The 21,942-nt window shown below is 43.5% G+C and overlaps 1 protein-coding gene across 2 annotated transcripts in view; it reads right to left on the reverse strand.

Annotated features, from left to right (window-relative positions):
• The window catches only part of CCDC33 (coiled-coil domain containing 33), a 219,247-nt gene that overhangs the window by 78,755 nt on the left and 118,550 nt on the right, over nt 1-21,942 (reverse strand). For both annotated transcript variants that reach the window (XM_078381075.1, XM_072982291.2), the window contains 4 exons: nt 17,172-17,263; nt 16,143-16,263; nt 2,626-2,749; nt 484-617 (listed from right to left, as the gene is read on the reverse strand). In XM_078381075.1, the coding sequence (XP_078237201.1) occupies nt 484-617; nt 2,626-2,749; nt 16,143-16,263; nt 17,172-17,263 (471 nt within the window). The remainder of the gene's footprint in view (nt 1-483; nt 618-2,625; nt 2,750-16,142; nt 16,264-17,171; nt 17,264-21,942) is intronic.

Here is a 21,942-nt window from a genome sequence, read left to right on the forward strand (position 1 = left end):
CCCAAGGCTTTTCACATGCAAAGCATTTAAGGTGGTCACTGCATGACTCGTTTTCCATATGCAGAAATGACAGAGGGCAGTATTGTGTCAGCAGCAGAAAAAAGGTGAAGCTAGTGCTGTGCTATAATTTGTCCTCCAAATTCGCAAAAGTTCTATTTCTGCACAAAAGAGGCTTCCATTTTTCTTTCTTCTTGCCTTTTGAATTTCTTTGCAATACAGTCCTATGCTTTAAAAAAAGTCTCAGAGTATATACAATATGCATATGTTTTTGAGTAAAATGTTCTAGGAATTTGGGAGGAAATAATACTTACAAATGTGCCTCTTTTTTGGAATAAATATGCTTTTAAAGATTATCTTTGCACTTTTAAGTTTTAAAAGCCATAAAAATTTAATGCAGCAAATGAGTTGGAATTGCTCCCATATGAAACTGATAAGGACCAGAAAGGAGATGCAGGAATTCAGCTACAAGACATCCATCCCTACCTGGATGGGAAGATTTTCTATTCGAAGACCACTCCTGCTGCTGTCTGCTACCAGTTTCCGGTACACCCGATTCGTTAGCGGTAGCACCGAGAAACCCAAGGGCTTCGGCACACTTTCTAGATCTCCTCCTGATCCTGGTGATTGGGAGAGTGGGATAAAAATTTACCAGTTAGTCTCTCATTACAATGCAACTGGAGATCAAAGAAAATTTACAATTGCTTTTCCCGACTGTTTCAAGATGCTTCTAACGCCTCCCTCATCCAAATTTCATCCTTTTTTTTAATGCTGCAAATTGACTAAACTTCTTTCCATCTAAACCAATGAGTTATGATGTTGGACTAGGAAGAAGCCTTTGTCAGATTTTGAAGACTTTGTCATATACTCAGATGATACTGAGATTCTGTGCATCAGAGACATTTTCTTCTTAAACCAGTCATTGGATGGGGCACCATGTGATCAAGATCATAATTCTGATGCTATAGGTGTTGGCCAACCCATTTTCTTAGAAATAACCAGAATTCTGAAAATATTTTTTGAAAAGTGATGAATTACTGTTATACCTCCGAGGCTTCTAAAGTAGTTAGTTAGTGTTATAGTTACAAATTTTAAACTGACTCAGTTTTTCAGTTTACTTTTCAGTTTCTCAAAAATTACTAAATACAAGTGGTGCCTTGCTTAACGGGCGCCCCGTTTAACGATGAATCCGCATAGCGATGAAGCTTTTGCGATCGCAAAAGCGATCGCATTGCGATGTTCCCTATGGGGAAAAATCACTTTGCGATGATGGCTTCCCTCCCCATCATCGCAAATGCCCCATTGCCCGCCGATCAGCTGTGCGAAAACGGGCCATTTGCGATGAAGGGGGGGAAGCGATCATCACAAAAGCCCTGTTTCTTGCCCCCTTTCACACCGCTTTCAGAAGCCTTCTGGGGCTTTTTCAGCAGTGAAAATGCACCTCTTTCAATGCTGAAAAAGCCCCAGGAGGCTTCTGAAAGCGGCACAAGGGGGGGGCTCTGGGGGATGGCAGGCCTGCCCCTGCCACACCCCCACCCACCCCCACTCCGGCAAAGCGCAGGTTTCAGAGGCTTCCCCAGTGCATTTCCAATGCCTGTTTACCTGCTGGGCAAGCCTGGGGAAGCTTCTAAGAGCAGCGCCGATCAGCTGTGAGGCGGGGAGGGGGAGGGGCTGGAGCGGAGAAGATGGCTCCTGGCTCTTTTCTGGGACGGATTCCTCGCAAGACAGCCACCAAAAATGGCTGCCCTATGGAGGATCTTCGCTGGATGGTGAGTTTTAAACCCATAGGAACACATTGAAGGAGTTTCAGTGCATTCCTACGGGCTTTTTTATTTCAGATAGCGACGATTCCGGATAGCGATGATTTTTCCAGAATGGATTATCGTCGCTATGCGGGGCACCACTGTAATAGTCAGAATCCTATTGGTTTGTCCTCAAGTACAAATGGTAGTGGTGAATTGTTACTAGTTAACAAGCTGTCGCGTGTATCTATTATCTTACAACAACTTACATGACTTGTGCACGATGAGGCATAAAATCAGCAATGAATTAACTAGTGGCAATTTGCCTCTGCGTTTTAGCCATTGCTTTTAGCTAGCGTAACTAACCGATAGGATTCTGGTCATCACTGTTCACTTACTCTCAAACCTTCTAGATGTTTTTCATTTAGTATGCAGCTGGAATTAGCGCTTGAAGAATGTGGTATTTCTTCACCATTTAGTGAGGCCATAACCCCTTAAATATAAAATTAGTTAAAAGTTTGAGTTGTACCAAAATAGGAGTGAACGAATTCCTCAACAAATTACAATAGTAATGTAATAACATAAATTAGTCAAGGAAAGGAATTGATTACAAGTAACTAATTAACTAGTTACTTCCAAAATCCGGAAATCATCCATAATTCCTTTCAGTGCAATGATTTCTTCACCTGACATTACTGGCAAGAGTTTTGTGGTATTTCTATAGCTATTCCTATATTTAGGATGCACTATAACTTCCAGAATCCTAATGGTCACATTGATTTGTGAGAACTGGTGGTTATAGTTCAAATGTTAAGGTTCCCAAGCCCTGAGAATACATGGAACAAGATATTCACCTCCTCGTTACTTGCCGAGGAAATGAGCTTACCTGATTTGTAGTATTCAATCACCAGGGCAGCATCGTCTGCGAAAGCTGTAGCTCCATCCCTTCCTTGAAACAAGTAGGAAGTCTCCCACTTTGGTTGCTCAGGAGGACCACCTGGTGGGGAAACCTGAAGATAAAGAAAAGGTGGGTTAGGAATACTGAGTCAGCATGTCAAAAGAGGGGCAATGAGGGCCATCTTACTGAATTGGGAAGCTTGGATCTAGCGCTTGGCAGAAATTAGAAGAATTTCCAAGACCTCATCTCTCAACAGAGAACTTACAGAAAGGTCTCCAAGGAGCAAATAACTCTGAGGCTGATTTCAGAAATTGCACGGCATTACACCCAGGTCTGTCACATCATGCAAAATGAAAAGGCAGCCACCATGAGTCCTAAACTGGGGGTGGAGGATCCACAATTCTCAGTTGGGTGATACTTTTATAGAGACCAACCCCAATGGCCTCAATCGGTGATTCTTAATCTTGGGTCCTCAGATGTTCTTGAACTACAACTCCCAGAAATCCTGACCAGCACAGCTAGCGGTGAAGGCATCTGGGAGTTTTAGTCCAAGAACATCTGGGGAGCCAAGGCAGGGAAGCACCCCTCTAAATAACTGTGTGAACTACCATTTTCTCCAGACTCTCTCTCCACCACCATGCACTCTGACATGAAAACTGCACGTTTTCAAGAGTTTCCCTATTGTGCCATTGCCTTGGGACAAGATGTCTGCCTCTGGTCCAGGAAAGGACAGGTGGCTGGGTCTCCAGGATGGACCCAGAGCGTTTGCCACCCAAGGTGGGAAGCGAAGTGGATGTTGCATGGGAGTGAGAGATGCTACGGGTTCCCCACATTACCAGCCACTTGTCCTGCTGTGCCACCTATGCCAGAGAAGAAGCACCTCCCACTAAAGGGAGGCAAAGCACTTCCACATCCTTTCCCCAATACTGGGTAAAAAAAGAGGGAGAGGAGAAGGAAAAGGCAGTTTCCTGGGGGGGGGCACTGGAGGGGAGAAAAACCCACTGAATGACTTAAGGCTGATCAAGGCTGTGTGCCGTATGTTGTGCACAGCCCCCCCTCCCAATCCTCTTGTAGAAGGAGGAGACAGCCCTCCAACAAAAGCCATCTCTGCATCACCCTAGGCATCTCTTCCGTGTCTCAGAGTCGTCTTTGTAGTGAAGGCACCAGAAAATAATGCCCTCCGCTCCGACGATCGCTCTGAGTTAGACACAGAAGAGATAGCCAGGTTAATACAGAAATGACTTCCGGTAGGATGCATGTGGCTGCTTCTGTTGTTATCCCCCCCCCCCATGGTGGTGGGATGTGTGATAATCACAGGTCTGGCCTTGATTGCAATCACAGCTGTCACATGCCTTACTTTCAGGTATATGTGATTCGCCTCTTTGAGGGGACACTGGCAGGGGTCTCGGCCATGTCCTCCCCTGGAGCCCTGCATCGTTCCCCCAGAGGAGATGGAGTGGTACATTCCGGTCCATTGTGACTAGCTCCCTAAGTCTAACACTGAGGCCGCATCTCCCCACTGTCTCAGATTTCCCACAGTTGTCTGGAACAAGAAAAAACTGGAGACCATTATGGGAAATTCAAAGGTGGTTTGGTCCAGGTCAGAGGCTGTTACATACAGCACTGATGGTACCTGTCTGTCATGGGTTTGGAGGGAAAGTTCCATCCTATGGGGAGTGGAAGGCGGGACATCAGGGGGAGGAGCTGTACTGTATATATATTTGGAGCTTGTGTGGAGAGTGAGGAGTTGGAGTCTGTGTGTCAGACTGAGTACAACTGTGTGTCAGTTAGTACATACCTGATAGGTTCAGGTTTCTATCTGGGTAGCCAGAACTGATAGGTTCAGGGTCTGTGCTTTACTTTAAAGTGTTCTGTGTGAACCAAACTGTTGTATGTATGATTGAGACTAGGCCACGTTACATTATCCTATTTACCTGATCTTTTTATTTACCCTGTTTGTTATTTAAATAAACCTTGTTCTTTTGTTTAGTAAAATCCATTCCTGGTCTGTGTGACTCCTTACAGGGAATGGTTGGTGGCAGCATAACTAGAGTGTGGCATACTCCAGTAGGTCTGGGGTTGTCACAGAGGCCAGGCCACGAGGGCCTCCCATGCCATTAGACAGAACGAGACATCCTCAGGCAGCAGAATCTGGGAGGAAGCAGAGAGCTCTGAGAGGAGAGAAGAAAGACATGCTGTTTGGCTTGATTTGGGGCCCCTACGCACACCTTCTGCTTCTGAATGTGGTGGAAGGATACTGTCGCGTCATTAGAGCGAAAGGAAGTTTTATGTGCCAGCCCAGCTGGCTTTTGCACATGGAATGGGGACCTGGTGGCATCTTATTCTTTGCCTCAGGCAACACAATATCTTGGATCTGCACCATACGGCACAGAAAAACTAAGGCACTCAGCAGTAAATGACTAGAGAACTAGTAATTCAGAAGATTTGGAGAATATACTTCTGTTAGTGCAGCCTAAAATAGCATTTGCTTTTTTTGCAGCTGCACCACACTACTGGCTTATACAGTGGTGCCCCGCATAGTGAGCGCATCGGTTAACGACAAATCCGCATAGCGACACGTTTTTTGCAATCGCAAAAGTGATCGCATTGCGATGTTCTCAATGGCAAAAAATCGCTTTACGATGATCGGTAAGCGTTTCGCTTACCGATTTTCACATAGGGGTGTTTTGGGAACAGCTGATCGGCGGTTCCAAAATGGCCACCGGAAAAAATGGCCGCCCGCAGCATTTTCGTGCCCTTTACTCGCTTACCGGGCAGCGAAAATGGCGGCTGCATGGAGGATTTCCGCATAGCGGTGAGTTTACAGCACATAGGAACGCATTAAATGTGTTTTAATGCATTCCTATGGGGTTTTTTGCCCCGCATAGCGACGAATCCGGATAGCGACAATTTTTTTGGAATGGATTATCGTCGCTATGCGGGGCACCACTGTATTCAACTGCCAAGAATAATGATATCATAATGCTGTCAAGTCAATTCTGGATTATGGCACTCTTTTCAGGGTTGTCTAGGCATAAAATGCTCTGAAGTGGTTTCCCATCCCTTACTTCTGGGGGCGTCCTGGGACTGTGTGGTTTGCCCAAGGCTACAAAGGCTGGCTCTTCTCTTGAAAAGCACAGTGAGGAATCAGACTCTGCAGCCACTGAGCTACCCAGTTAGCTGCTAGTCTACAATTATTCCAAGATCCTTCTCACTAAATATCCCCCATCTTGTAACTGTGCATCTGGTTTCCTCCCACCCGTGTGAAGAACTTTGCACTTTTCCCTGTTAAATTTCATCCTGTTGTTTTCAACCCAGTGCTGGAGCCTATCAGGATCTTTTGAATTGTGTTTTTGTCTTCCAGGGCATTAACTATTCCACCCAATTTTGTGTCATCTGCAAGGTGGATAAGAATTCCCGGCGCCCTCTCATCCAAGTCATTAATAAAAATGATGTAAATGCATGCGCAGTGGGTTTGTGTGCGCGCGCACCGCTTTTCCAGCCAAAGAACTGCATAACTGACCTGTTTATGTTAGGAATGATTTCTAGTCATGCCTAGGAGCCTGTGCAAAGCATCAAGCAGGTTCTCTAGAGGTCACCATTAATGTGGGGCTGCTGTTGTCAGACAAATATTGGCAGAGATGTCTCTTTTAATGCCTTCATTCCATTACAGAGTGCACTCCGTCTCCTGAATGCAGGGGGCAGGGGTCTGAGGATTCCCCATTGGCCTAAGCAGATTGCTTTTCCAGGATCCAGAAGTGAACGTTGAAAAGCCTGTCCATTTTTCTTGCAGAGATATGATGCAGGGCATGCTGTGCTGCTCCGGCTTTGGACCTTCCACAGCATAATGGAATGGGTCTAACCCTAAGAGACCCATCCACAGTCCATGAAATGGGCCTAACCCTAAGAGGAAGACTTGATGTCCTTTGCTCAGTGAGTCCTGATCCTTTCCATGCACGGAAGAGAATAGCACAGGACCACAAAAAGATGAACCCAAGCAAAGCACAATCTCAGGAATCTTTTGTAAGAACTACCAACCTTGCCTGTTCTGATCAGAAAAGAGAGTGATTGTTCTTTCCTGTGGAAATTCTGACACTTTGAAGGTGTGCAGGAATCTGTTGGCTTCTTGTCCTTGGCATCAGGAAGCAAAATGGCTTGGATCAGCCCAGGGGTGGGTGGGTGTGGAGGGGGCAACCCCTTGTTCCACACCTCCAAGTTGTGGGAAAAGGGGGGGAGAGGCAAAACATCTTCCCTTCTTCTGGGCATCATGTGGACTGTCAGGGTCTGTAGGACGGGGTGAGGATCATAATGATGCATGTTTGTTTGTTTGTTTGTTTGTTATTTAAGATTTTTAACCTGCCGTTCTGCTTTAAAAGGATCCAAGGTGGCTTACAGAAATCCAAATACAGTATTTAAGTTAGTAACAATGACTATACGATACTAAAAGGCCCAATGAATACGAAACTAAAAAAACATAAGCAACACCAAAATGCATTCAATGCAGTAAGGTACAACAATGCATTTTAAAAACCCCACTCAGGCAGCCAGTCGTGAAGGGAAAGCTTGCCTAAAGAAAAAGGTAGGTCTTCACTGCTCGTGGAAGGATAGTAAAGATATGGCCAGCATAGCCTACTGTGGGAGGGAGTTCCAGAGACAGGGAGCAGCCACAGAGAAGGCCCACGCCCAGATGTTGGGACCCAGAGGAAAGTATGTGGCCACCATGGCTATTTCTCTGGTTTTTTTGGGGGGGGGGTACTCTCAGGCCGCTTTGGACTCCTTGGCTGCCAAAAAGAATACAGTATAGCCAAGGAGTCCATTACAGTGGTGCCTTGCTTAACGATTGCCTCGTTTAGCGATGAATTCGCATAACGATGTGTTTTTTAAGAAAATAATATGCACCGTATAACGATGTTTCCTATGGGCGATTTTCGCTTAGCGAAGTTTGGGACCATGCTTCGCATAACGAATGCGATTTTAGGTCCCCTGCTTCACTTAACGATGTTTCTTTTTTCAATTAAAAAAGTGTCTTAGAAGGGTCAAAAACGGTTCTAAATGCTTGGATTCGTTAGAGGACCCCCTAAGTCATGTGCAAACCTGATTTGGCTTTGATCTGATTTTTCGTTAATTTATGGTTAATTTTTTTTTTCGGCCCATAGGAACCAATGGACCTGTCAAAATCTGACAGCTCCATGCTTTCCTATGGGGGAGAAAACAATTCGCCATAAATTAACGAAAGTTCAGATCAAAGCCAAATCAGGTTTGCACACGACTTAGGGGGTCCTCTAACGAATCCAAGCATTTAGAACAGTTGCTGAGTCTTCATTAATTTTTTGTGAATTTATTCTTCCCCCATAGGAAATAATGGAGCTGTCAGATTTTGACAGCTGTCAAAAGTTGGGGGGAAAAAATTCACCATTAATTAACGAAAAGTCAGATCAAAGCCAAATTAACTTTTGCATCCGTTTTAGAGGGTGCAGAAGCTAATCCAAGCATTTAAACCCATTTTTGACCCTTTTATGACACAGTTAAATTTGCAAAAATTGACTTCGCAAAGCCATTGAAATGTATTGAGTCAGCTTCAATACATTCCAATGGAGGAAACATTGTATCGTTTAACGATGTTTCCTATGGGTTTTTTCGCTTAAGGACGCCAATCCGTGCCTATTGGAACGGATTAACCGGTTTCCAATGCATTCCTATGGAAAATGGTGTTTCGCATAACGATGTTTCACATAACGTTTTTTTTTAACCAATTAAAATCCTTATGCGAGGCACCACTGTATATATATCATGGAAAAGAATATAGTATAGAAAAGAAAAGAATGTAGTATATGTATATGTATCCATTCATACCTTGTCCCTTCTCAAGGTATGAAAAATGTGTGTGTGTGTGAGTGTGAAAAAGTTGGACAGGCACTTTTAAGCAAGCTCTATGCATCCCTGTACCTTTTCAGCATTAAAAAAAACATCTTTCCCAAGTCAAAAAGCACTTCCCATCTTCTCTGGTTGTTTTTCCCCCTTGTTTTCTTGTAGGGAGGCTTAGCTTGCTCACCCACCCCCAGCAATAGATCCTGGAGATAAGGAACTGAATCCCAAACCACCAAAGAATAGGCAACCTGGCCCTAGAATAAGAGGGCAAGAAGATCTGGAACAATGCCATTCACAGGATGTCATTCAAAACATGAGGCCTGTGCCAAATGTGCAGCCTTAATCCTGGACTTATGTTTGAAATAACACTGATAAGACCTCCACATGTATATTCCTGAGCCTCGGATTATGGATTCCAGCCTCATCACTAACAGGGAACCTGTGGAAAATGTAGGGCGGGAGCAGGTGGTGGTGAAGGGGTTAAATCTGGTTCCAGCTGGCCTTCTCTGTACGCTTTGAGTGCCAAGCATGGGTCAGCCCCACTGCTTTGCTGAGGGCGAATTTGGAGCCATTGTCTGCAGATGCTGATGGAGACTGACAATGAAAAGGGCATGCTAAGGTGGCAGCTTCATTGAAGATGATTAGCCAGCACATATGTCCAACCCAGAGAAGACTGTTCACCTCCAGAACCGCTGCAACTGCCTTGACAGCAATAGCCTTGAGCCCCTCCCTTTGAGCTCAGTGGAGCTCCCTATGATCTCTGCCCTAATGCCAAGGCCTTTGCATATAAAAAACACTGAACATCTCTCTCTCTCTCTCTCTCTCTCTCTCACACACACACACACACACACACACACACACACACACACACACACGTACACCAGTGCCTAAGTAAGAATTTTGTTGCATTTTACAGCCTTGACAAAAGTCATGTTTTCATTCCTCCCTAAACCTGTTGCAAGAGGAAACATACTGTAGCTGTGCTCAAGAATTATTTTTCCATGTGTAAAATGACACTTTTTCCTAAAATAATTAAAGGAAAAATTGAGGGTCGTTTTATATTCGGAAGTAAGGGAGGGAGGGATCAAAGTGCTTTGATCCCTGCTTTCCCCCTCCACATTTGCAAATAAAATGGAGGAGGAAAGTGATTTCTGCTTTCCCCCTACATTTTCATTTATTTTATTTATTTTATTTTATTGGATTTCTACCCCACCCATATAGACCAAAGGTCTACTCTGGGCGGCATTACAAATTTAAAAAGAGTTAAACTAATAAACATGCACTTTGCAATAAACATTGCAAAACGTTTGCAACAAAAATGTAGGGGGAAAGCAGAAATCGCTTTCCCCTTCCATTTTCTTTGGAAAAATGGAGGGGGAAAGCAGGGATCAAAGCACTTTGTTTTTGCATCAGGCCGCAAGACTTTGTTTTGCATTTCATTTTGTATTTTAAATAGTACACATTTCAGTTATTTGTATTTTTAAATGTGTGTGTTAATGCATATGGATGTGCCATTACATGCCATTAAACCTGCAAAAATGCTACCGTATTTTTCTGTGTATAAGACGCCCCCATGTATAAGACTTTTCTAACCCAAAATTTCTTTCTTTGCAAGAAACTGGAGGGGGAAAGCGATCCCTGCTTTCCCCCTACATTTTCATTGCAAAAAGTAGCTTTTGGGGCTGTGTCAACATGCCAGTCTTGACTTGTGCAGCCCTTCAGAACATGGGACCAAAACATCCATAGGAAGAATTGTCCCTTCCCAAGGTATGAAAAAGGCATGTTTTAGACTGCAGCTCCATTCAGAATGACTGCTGGCCATGAACACTGGGTAGATTTTTGGGGCTGTCTGAAAAATAACTTTTCCAAGTCATGGTATTAACGCAAGCCTATCTGCCCCGACCCTTCTTCAGCCTCCTCACAAATGGAGATATGAGGCCAAAAGAAAAAGGCCTTTTCAATGGTAGCCCCAGAGTTTTGAAATGCCTTGCTCACAGAGTCTTATCTGTGGCTTCTCTGGATATCTTTTTGGTACTGGGCAAAAAAAGATTTCCCGGCCAAAGTTTTTTAAAATAACCAACTTCAGTACACTCATCTCTGTCTCTGTTCTGAAGACAGCAGATCTGCCTCTACGTGAATTATCCTTGGATTCCTGCTTTACGCATGGCAGTTGCTGAAATGGTATTTGCCTCTGCTTTGATGTGGCTGCCTTGTTTTACGGTGGCTCGGCTCTGTTATCAGCTGGGGCTTTGAACTCTGGTTTTAATGCATTTTGATCTAGATATAGCCAAGAGAATTTTGGTGGTGGGACAACCAATAAACCAAGCAGAGGGAGAAAGGCACACCGGCAAACAGATAAACATGACGTGTGTGCAAGCATCCTGGGGGGGTTAAATGGCATATGAAAAAAGACGTCGGAAAAAGGGGGAGGAAATATTACCATGACAGTTCAATTCCCTCTGTGGATTAATTGCAATGCAACTGCTAAATGCAGCTCCGTGACCAGGAAGTGTGATATATGGTATGTAAAGCAGAGCATTAGGATGGGTGTGTGTGTGTTTATAGTCATATCCCCGTTTGTTGTTTTCCAACTCCATGTTGGAGCAAAGACCTTTTCCCTGTCTCCTTTTGCTGCAGTGCATCTAAATCTCTCTCTCTCTCTCTTTTTACAACAAAAACCTCTTAAAATGAAAGAGAAACCCTGAAAAGGACTGAGCAGGAACCTGTAATGCTGGCCAAACATTGCAGAGAAGAAATAGGAAACTGGTCAAGGAGGGGAATAGACTGGAAGGTCTCTAACAGAAACACTCAGTGCTGAAACATTTTGTTAAAGATCTCGCTTCTCAGATCTTCAGTAAGTGAAGATGAGGCCTCTCACATTTCCTTACTTTGGAACAAGGACACACCTGAAGTGTCCTTCTTTCTCCACATGAGGCCCTGGTTTGAGGCACTGCTGCCAAGATGAGACTTTTCTTGGTCCATAGGAAAATACAGTGGTGCCTCACTTAACGACGATAATCTGTTCCAGGAAAATCGCCATTAAGCGAAAACATCGTAAAGCGAAAATAAAAACCCCATTGAAACTGCTTGCACTTCCAATTTGTTTGGAAGCACATAGTCTGTCCTATGGGAAAAGGCTGAGCTAAAATGGGAATTGAGCACCTCTGCCTTTTCTTTGTTGTCATTTTTCCTTCTCCATCGGGTAGCTGTGCCACTATTTCTATTCCTCCATGTAGATGATGTAATTTTTTAAAAGTGCCTTCAAAAATCTCTTTTTGAAGTGGGGTACTATTTTTTGCCCAGGACTTGGTGGCACTGTGGTTTAATCCGCAGAAGCCTCTGTGCTGCAAGGTCAGAAGACCAGCAGTCGTAAGATCGAATCCACGCCACGGAGTGAGCTCCGTCGCTTGTCCCAGCTCCTGCCAACCTAGCCGTTCGAAAGCATGTAAAAATGCGAGTAGATAAATAGGTACCACCTCAGTGGGAAGGTAACGGCATTTCGTGTCTAGTCATTCTGGCCATGTGACCACGGAAACTCTACGTCCAAATGTTGGCTCTATGGCTTGGAGACGGGGATGAGCGAGCACCGCGCCCTAGAGTCTGACATGACTGGACTAAATGTCAAGGGGAACCTTTACCTTTACTATTTTAAAAATTCTGTTACAGAAGGAGAGCTGAGGTTATAAGTAAATGGCTTGTTTTGGATCACAAATCAAATCCATAAAAATTTGTTTGGTGGAATGGTGGGGAAATGGCCTGCAATAAAATTTTAATATCACTTTTCTCACATTGGTGACAGCCAGTGTAGTGCAATAGACAGAATGTTAGACAAGACTCAAAAGACCTCGGTTCAAATTCTTGCCAAGCTATGGAAACTCCCTGGGGTATGATAGTGGTAAAATTAGAACAATAATTGTCTGCCATGAAGCCATTTCCAACTTATGGCAACCCTTTCCAGGGTTTCCTAGGTAGAGAATACTCAGAAGTGGTTTGCCATTCTCTTCCTTTAGGGGGCGCCCTGGGACTGTGCAGCTTGCCCAAGACCACCCAGGCTGGCTCAACTCACAGAAGGCACAATAGAGAATCCAACTCCCAGCCAAAGACTGGAAACAGTGAGCTATCCAGCAAACTCTTAAATATTTCACACTACTGTACTTGGAAACCTAATTAGAATTGCCCTAAACAGGAATTGGCTGGAAGGTGCGTGATACACGTAACACTTTTATATCACATTGAACAAGCATTAGATTTCTTCCCTAAATCAACATTCATTTCTGGTCTTTAACTAAGCTAACAGAAAGTGGGTGAGAAGAAAAAGAAGGGAATATATTTGCCCTACCCAGCTGGCTCACTTAAATCATTTACAACACCATATTGGTATTCTGCATCCTTTCTGCCAACTCCAGATGGCATCACGTCTCACCGGAGAATCATTAGGCGCATCAGAATGAAACCACAATTTATAGGACTTGGCTTCAGTGTTCTCCTCTTTAGGCTAATATTTTACTCCTGCAGGGCGTCTCCCAGAGGAGAGATTTCTTAAGCTGTACAAACAGAAGGGAATCCATTCTGGACGAGATGCAAAAGATAGTGCAGAGATGGATCAGAGAGGCATGAGCAGGCCCCCAGCCGTTTTGCTGCTTGAGGCAGAGAGGAAAGGACACCCCAGCCCACATATTCACCTCAAACAGGCATTACCTAAAGACAGGTGATTTTGGAATATGAGGGAAGGTAAAGGTTCCCCTTAACCTTTAGTCCAGTCATGTCTGACTCTAGGGAATGGTGCTCATCCCCGTTTCCAAGCCATAGAGCCAGCCTTTGTCCATAGACAGTTTCCGTGGTCACGTGGCCAATATGACTAGACATGGAATGCCATGACCTTCCTACCGTGGTGGTACCTATTCATCTACTTGCATTTTTACATGCTTTCAAACGGCTAGGTTGGCAGGAGCTGGGACGACCAACGGGAGCTCACTCCATTGCATAGATTCGATCTTACGACTGCTGGTCTTCTGACCTTGCAGCACAGAGGCTTCTGCGGTTTAACCCGCAGCCCCACCACATCCCACCAGAATAGGAGGTACTGAATCTCAAAAAAACTCTCCCTATTCTTGTCAGTAAAAATGCAACCACAAAGTTAGCAACTAGATCCTTGACTACTTCTATGTCCCACTGGTCAGAGAGGCCTTTTAACAAACAATAGAGAATTACAATAGTTAAATTGACAAATGGTCTGATTTAATAAAAAAAAATTATATTCCAATGGCATAAGATATTGTTAAGAAATTTTGAAGACAGCAGGAGAAGAGGAAAACTAAACATGAGATAGACTGAGTCCCCAAAGGAAGCCACAGCCTTTAGTTTACAAGAGGTGAGCAAGGCTGTTGAGGACATGATATTCTGGAGGTCGCTCAATCATAGGGTCACCATAAGTCAGAAGTGACTTGGCAAGACGTAACTACAAGAAGACATAAGATAAGGGCTATAATCCTACTGGCATTTGTGTAAATTTTACATAACTGACTTTGACCCTTTCCCCCAAAGACAAGGTGTCAGGAATCATTTTGGCTGCACAATCCGGCACACAACTGAGACATATCCTGGCACCTTGTCAATTAATGGCAATTAGCCATGACAAGTTACACAAACCAATAGGATTTCAGCCATCAATGCTTAGAATTGCCCTCCAAAATGGACAATTCCAAGACTTGGGTGTAAGTTCTACTGTATTCAGCAGAACCTCCTTTGGAGTAAAGCAGCTTAGGTTCAGGATGGGATTTAAAAAGTGAAATCCAAAGCATACTTAGGGGTAGGGTGGCAGACTTGCACAAGAAGCATCAGTCAACACCAGAAAGCAGTAAGGAAAAGAGGAAAGGGGGAAAGTCAGCTTCATGAGAAACACCACCCTCATCATCTAAAATGGGTGAGGACAATGATATACAAACTGATTCTGCTGAGCTGATGACAAAGTCGATATCATCTAATAATGGCATCTCAGGTACCTTAAAAGGATTCAGAGGACAGTTCAAAACAGCTCTCCATCAGTAGTAAAATGAAGGGGGGAAAAAGATAATTCTGGGCCACTCCATCAGTTGTTTGGAGCCTCTGAGGGGGTGTGATGCATTTTTAAAACATGCTGCACAAGAGAGGTGGTAGTTCAGATGGACAACACATCCGTTCTATGTAGAAGGCTGCAGGTTTGATTCCTGACATTGCCAGATAGATCTGGATTTTAAAAAGTTAAATCTGACATTCTGGAGAGCAGCTAACAGCCAGTGTTGAAAATTGTAGCCTAGATGTATCAATAATGTGACTTAATATAACATATCTTCCTAGTATGACATTTGCTAGCCCATGAAATTTTTGCTGCCCATGGAGCTGAATAAGACACCCCCTTTTCCCCTTTCAGATTCAAATACGGTACTGGATGGCCTGGAAGTTGATATGACTTTAGCCCAGGCGATGGGACCTTGTCCTCCATCACTCCAAGGCCAGCAGGGAGGTGTTGGGGGGGGCAGCACAATGGTACCCACAGCAATGTCTTCTAAAAGAGGAAAATGCACCGGAAATAACAGAGGAATGGTTGAGGTGGTGGTGCCACTGCTTCTCCTCAGTGCTTGAGGTTGTTACCTCAGGTTGCCTAATGGTAGGGCTGTCTTTGTTTCCTAGATGCATCCATAAGCAGGACAGGCTGCAATTAGCTACATCACAGTGGAAATGGCATGGTTGATATCTACCAATCAATGTGTCTTGGGGGCTGTGAGTAAAAAGGATCATAGAATCATAGAAAAGGGAAGGGGCCCACAAGGCCATCAAGTCCAACCCCCTGCTCAATGCAGGAATACAAATCAAAGCAGATCTGCCAGGGGATTATCTAAGTTTTTCTTGAATGCCTCCAGCGTTGGAGCACACACCACCTCTTGAGGTCACTGGGTCCACTGCTGTACTGCTCTAACAGGATGTTTTTCCTGATATTCAGCCCAAATCTGGCTTCCTGTAACTTGAGCCCATTGTTGCGTGCCCTGCACTTTGGGATGAACGAGAAGAGATCTTGCCCCTCCTCTGTAGGACAGCCTTTGAAAAGTGCTATCATATGATCCCTCAGTCTTCTTTTCTCTAGGCTAAACAGGCCCAATTCTTTCAGCCTTTCCTCATAAGGCTTGGTTTCCAGCCCCCTGATCATCCTTGTCGCCCTCCTCTGACTTGTTCCAATTGATTGGAATCTTTCTTGAAGTGTGGTGTCCAGAAGTGGACACAATACTCAAGGTGAGGCCTAACCAGTGCTGAATAGAGGGGAACTAGCACCTCATGGGATTTGGAAACTATACTTCTATTAATGCAGCCTAAAATAGCATTTGCCTTTTTTGTAGCCACATCACACTCTTGGCTCGTATTTAGCTTGTGTTATAGGACAATTCCAAGGTCCTTCTTACTTACAGTTTTGCTCAGCCAGGAACCCCCCACCTTGTAACTGTGCATGATGCAGGATGCATGATTAAAGCGTCGGCAGATTCCCAAAATTTTAGAAACAATGGCTGATCACCCATTTTGATCCCCACTCCTATTCAGGATTACTGTCTTAGTCATATGAGCTATAGAACCAGCAATATTCTTTGCACATAGTACTTTTATAGTACCTGCGGGTATCCATGGTTAGTAACTCGAGGAACATCAAAATCTTCCATGGTAGGATCTGGGAAAGTGATGACAGACAGTGGGAATGGAGGAGCATTAATGGGTCGATTCCTCACCTCTTCCCTGCAGAAAGAAAGAAAGAACATTTCTGGGTTCTATTCATTTTAGTCCGCAGAAAAAAGGACAGAGAATTACTGCAGAGTCTTAGATGTGTTTTCACAAATGTTTATCCCACTGTTTTCAGTGGAGCTTACACCCTCATTACTATGATCAATTGGGAGCTTCAGTAGATTTCCTAGAGGCATAAATGGATAGGGACAAGGGCATGATGGGCACCTATGATGTAGGAGCCACTCCTGGTAAAAAGACTCACTGAATTCAAACTTATTAAAGAAACTGCAGACCAATCATGATGTATGTTTTATTCATACCGATGCACAGTGGATTTGCAAAATTGCATTTTAATAATATGGTTGAATTTTATTTTATTTTAAGGTTTATGATGTTACTGTACAGTATTTAAATTTTCTACTGTTTTAAACTGTTTTGTAAGCTGCTTTGAGTCTCAATTCTGGGAGAAAGATGGCATATAATTATAAATAAATAGAGGAAGGAAGGAAGGAAGGAAGGAAGGAAGGAAGGAAGGAAGGAAGGAAGGAAGGAAGGAAGGAAGGAAGGCAGACCTTATAGCCTGTAATTAGAACACAAAATTCCTTAAGTGTTGATAGTGACTGAATGTACAGCAGGAGCACTTATAATCTCCCACAGTATTCAAATTGATTTGCTTTATGTGGAGATTGGTCTTCAGAATTTAAGCATAGAATGCCTTGAATGTCTGATTTCTCAAACACAAAAGACTGCCTTGATCTCAATCATGGTCTCTCCAATCTAACAACCAACCTTTGAGCTATAATCATAGGTTATACGTATTTCTGTCTCGTGTTTTTAGAAAATATACACTCAGTTCCTACTGTAAGGAGCTTGAAATCTCTCCTCTTATACTCTCTGTCCCCACGGCTTCAGCTACTCACTTGTAAGCCTCCAGATTGTTCACAATTCTAGCAATGGCTACGACATCTCCATCAGGTTGTGCTAAGGGCTCATTAATACCTTTTAGGAATACCTAGAAACAGAGAGAAAGAAGACCATTAAAGAAGATCCGGTTGCATTCTGAAAGAGGATTGTCCCATTGGTCCTTGGGTAGCCACACAGACCATTTTGCAACTTGATCACTTCAAAGTCGTTTTCCATTCATCCAAAGAACCATCTGGCTTAAGGGACCTCAAAAGCCAGCCAAGCCCCTTGTGATAACATCGGTCTTCTAACCTGTCACAAATGGGTGACCAAGATTCCAAACTGCACAAAGGCACCTAACTCAAACAGAAATCTCCCCAGAGCATAATTTACTAAAAGAATAAGTATTCAAAGAGTCTGGTGGTATGTTGTACTTTTAAATTCCTTCCTCAGCTATCTCAGCTTACTTCCGTGTAAAAGACACCCTTCAATTTTTAGTGTAGTGGTTTTAGGAAAAACTTGTGTCTTATACATGGAAAAATATGCAATAATAACCTTGCATGCAATCTAGTACTGGGTTTCATTAAGGGGGCTTCACAACCTAACATAATTATGCCTTGCGACTAACTAATTAGTAAAGTCCTTTTTCCACAGGCTTGAAGCAAGCCTCCAAACCCTCTTCCTGCTTTTTTGCTTCCTGAATGTTTGCTCTCTCTCTTCTCTGACTTTTGACTGGGGCAGACATGTAAACTTTTCTTCCTGACCTATGACCATGCTACCAACATGGTGGATTTTAGTATTCCAAAATGGTTTAGACTGCAATTTCTTTTTTATCTTTTTTATTCTTGTGATTGCAACTGAACTTCCACAATTGTAAGTTAAGATTTTTTCTTTTTCTATTTAAGCTACGTTTAGAGTGCTTTTTATACAAAGTGCTAGTCATTGAGAGAACAAAAGGGACTGAGTGGAAGCTAGGATTTTTAGCTATTCTCCTTCCCATTTTCCCTATGCTGCAGCTAGCTTTTGTGCTTCATGCTCTGCTAGCTAAAAAGGAATTACCCAAAAATTCATCCAACAAAATTCTGCTAAATTTGCCCTGAAAGTTTACTCTCAAAATATTGATTTTCTAAACACATTTTGTTTCAAAATAAAGATTTTTAAATGTGTTTTCTTTCCTTTTATGAGCGGAGAATTGAATTAAAATTAGAAATGGGAAGTATAAAATCTTGCGGATACCTAAATTCCAGCCTCTCCTTTATTCTAGATCAGGTTAGCTTATATTGGAATATACAAAGATTAATTTTTCAAGGATATGAACATACACTTTCTAGCCTGATACAAAGCAAGTTACATACCCCAAAATATTTGTGTCCAGGTCCAGTGGGACAACCTGGGGTTTCAAGTTCTGTTTTTGAGATCCCTTTAGATCCCTTGTTAATGAATTGCAGAATTGGAAGGGGTCTCAAGGGTCATATAGTCCACTCCCTCTTTATGCAGCATATCTGCTTCTACAGCATCCCTGGTAGATGACCATTAATCTTCTGCTTTGAAACCTCTAGTGAGGGAGAATTCACAACTTTCTGAGGCAGTCTGATCTGTGCTTCAACAATTCATTCCTTCAGGCTGGCCCTGCATGGATTGTACAGCTGAGAGGCACCCTAGCACCACATCAATTAGCCACAATTGATGAGCTGCTAGGGTCACAACTGAGGAGCTGCTGGGCCAATGCAGTTTACAATCCATGACTGGGGTATATTTTTCTACTATGAGCAAGAAAAATCTTAGAATTACTGTAGGTCATAAGTTGAATATGAGCCAAAAGTGCAATACGGCTGCAGAAAAGATAAATGCTTTTTGCCCCAATTATATTAAACTTAACATATAGTGTGACTCCACCTCCTTTTGTATTCTTTCTGGTCAATCTGAGCAATTTGTATCCTTTGATTGCTATGTTCCAGTCATGGGACTCATCCCACCCAGTTTCAGTTATCCCTATCAAGTCATATTTACCCTCCTGAACTAAGATTTCCAGTTCTTCTTGTTTGTTTCCCAGTACTCCTGACATTTCTATACAGACACCAGGGACTCAATGATTTGTGGCCTCTTTCCCTTCATACATTTTTATGAAGATTATTATTGGGCCCCATTACAGCTGCTCACTCTTCTCCTCTTCTGGTGCATGCTACCAAAGCAAATAGAAGGAACAGAATGAAAAGCATCTTCTCTGAACAAGTGGAGATGGGAATCTTGGAGGAATGGAGCAATGAGCCCCAGGTCCTGTTATGCTGTTGATGCCAAGAACAGAGGACAATGATGATGGCAGGGACAAAAGAGGAGGGCACCACTAGAAATGTGTGGACATCAGCAAAGCTGCTTCCTTCCTTCTTCTTCACCAAAACATCTCATCAAGTAAGAGAGATGCTGCTAGCATGTTTTGCCCATGCTCCTCCCAATGAACAAGACTGCCCTTTTGGTCCCTCTGTCGCCGTCCTTCCCTCCCCCTGCTCTGACATCCTACTGATACCTCCATCAAAGCACCTCTGCCAGCAGGGCTAAAAAGGTAACTTTTCTGACACTGATCTGCAAATTTCTGTGATAACATTTTAAAGCTCAGTTTATTCCATAATAAATTTTTCAGGAAGAATGATGAGTGAATTTTTGCAAGTCCGTTGTCAAGAAGAACCCCCGGGCATAGCTGAAGTCTCCAAAAAGGCTTTGTCGGCAACTTTTGTACAATATGCGTTGCAGTAATATGGAATAATCTAACCCCAAGGTTGTTAAGGCATAGAAAGTAAGAAGGGTTCCTCCTGAGATAAGACATCACACTGCCTTGCAGCCGTCTGTTGCCCTTCTGGATGCAGGGAAAACCACCATATGCCCTGAAACAGAAAATACTAGACTGCAGGAAGAAGGCTGGATCCCTTAGGATAATGAACCATCCTGCTCTAAATAGATCAACCGGAAAGGTCCTTTTGTGTCCTTCCTGTAAAACCTTAGCAGATGAAGCTGCTCTCCCATGCATGATGCTCCTTCAAAGGAGGGTGTATGGGCAGGGCTGTCCCTTCCCCATGCCCTTAATCAGTCTCCTGCTGAGATTAAAAACAGTCCTCATCAAAGAACATTATCATTTTGCTAATGCAAATGTGACAATCAGGCAGCTGTGGTCAGTTCTAGCCGAGAGGTCCCGAGGGAGGCAAGCCCTTCCAAGGCATGCTCCAGTGTACCCCAAGGAACAGGGAAGCTGTTGATTGTCTGCCCCTCCTCTTTGCGGCACCATCAGCAATGCAAATCAACCTTTCCCTTGGCTGGCAATCTTTCAGACTAACAGGGAAGGCAGGAAGCCTAGAGGGCCAAGCCTGGGGGTGCTTCCTTGCACAATGGCGGGAAAGCTTTTGCCCCAAATACCCACGATCGATGCATCTGAGCTGACACCAACCATGCATAAATTGGTCCCCCATCAAGACCAATATCTAGTCCTGGTTTTGCTTTTTAGCAATTCACCTCCAGGGGGCAGGTTGCACTCGGCCAAACAGGATCCTGAGGGGCTGAGGAGGGGAATTGCCAGAATTGTTAATTTTCCAGGAATGTGAGAAAGGAAATAGAGTGACTGGAGGAAAGGAGAGAATGGGACTTAATGCATTATTTTCTTTTAAATGATTAATAGATATTGTTGATATTTAAATCCCCCTCCGCATGCACAGCTGTCACATCAGATGAGGAATTGTTTGCAGGAACAAAAAAAAATAAGCAAAATACTCAGCTACTGGAAATTCAGGGTCCCTAAGCCACACTTTAGGCTGAATGCTTCATATAATGTAGACCAGTCTGGCCAACTTCTGAACATGCGGACAGTGTTTGAATTTTTTTCTGGGCAACTGAAATCTGTGTTCACACACCCTTCCACCCCACTCACACACATACCGTTGCCCCTTCTGATTTCTCAAGGAAAGGCTTTAAAGGCGTTCAAAAAAGGAAAGGGGATAAAATTACATAGAGGCTGGATTGAGATCCTTGGAAGCTTCTGGGGTTCTGATTTGCTGTGGGATGGGGGGGGGGACTAAAGTTGGTGTACTTGTGATCCGTAGGGGTCTGGGAGTAGCTATGGAGGCCTCCTGAGATCCAGAGGCTGTAATTTGCTCAACTCTGGTGTAGAGATTACTAAGCATCCTGAACCAAAAACCAGTTTGCTCACCAAATTCTTAATAATCTACTTTAAGTTTTGTAAACCAAACCAAACCAACCCCCAGCCCCCATTTTGCTCTGCAGAATAAGGCAGAGGGAACAGGCATATTGTTTTAAAGGAAAATTGGCAAACCTCCTTTTCTTAAGGGGAAATCCTATGAGGGAGCATTTGGAGAGGAATGGGTGGGCCACAGGGTGCTTGTTGCCCTCCTCTGCTCTAAGACAGAGATAGATAGATAGATAGATAGATAGATAGATAGATAGATAGATAGATAGATAGATAGATAGACAGACAGACAGACAGACAGACAGACAGACAGACTGACTGACTGACTGACTGACTGACTGACTGACTGACTGACTGACTGACTGACTGACTGACTGACTGACTGATTGATATACTGCCCTATTAGTGTGATGCACTATTCTAGGTGGTTTATAACAACGAATAAAACTACGAATAAGCCACAACAAATTAAAACAGTTGACAGAATAATACAAGGGGCACCAGAGACAATTTTTCTATACGATAGCAGGAGGAGAAGCATACCATCAGACAACGGCAATGTGAAAGGCCTCTTTGAAAAGCAGCATTTTAAGTTGCCT

This window comes from Pogona vitticeps, chromosome 12 (genome assembly GCF_051106095.1).
Source record: "Pogona vitticeps strain Pit_001003342236 chromosome 12, PviZW2.1, whole genome shotgun sequence".
Lineage (NCBI taxonomy): Eukaryota > Metazoa > Chordata > Lepidosauria > Squamata > Agamidae > Pogona > Pogona vitticeps.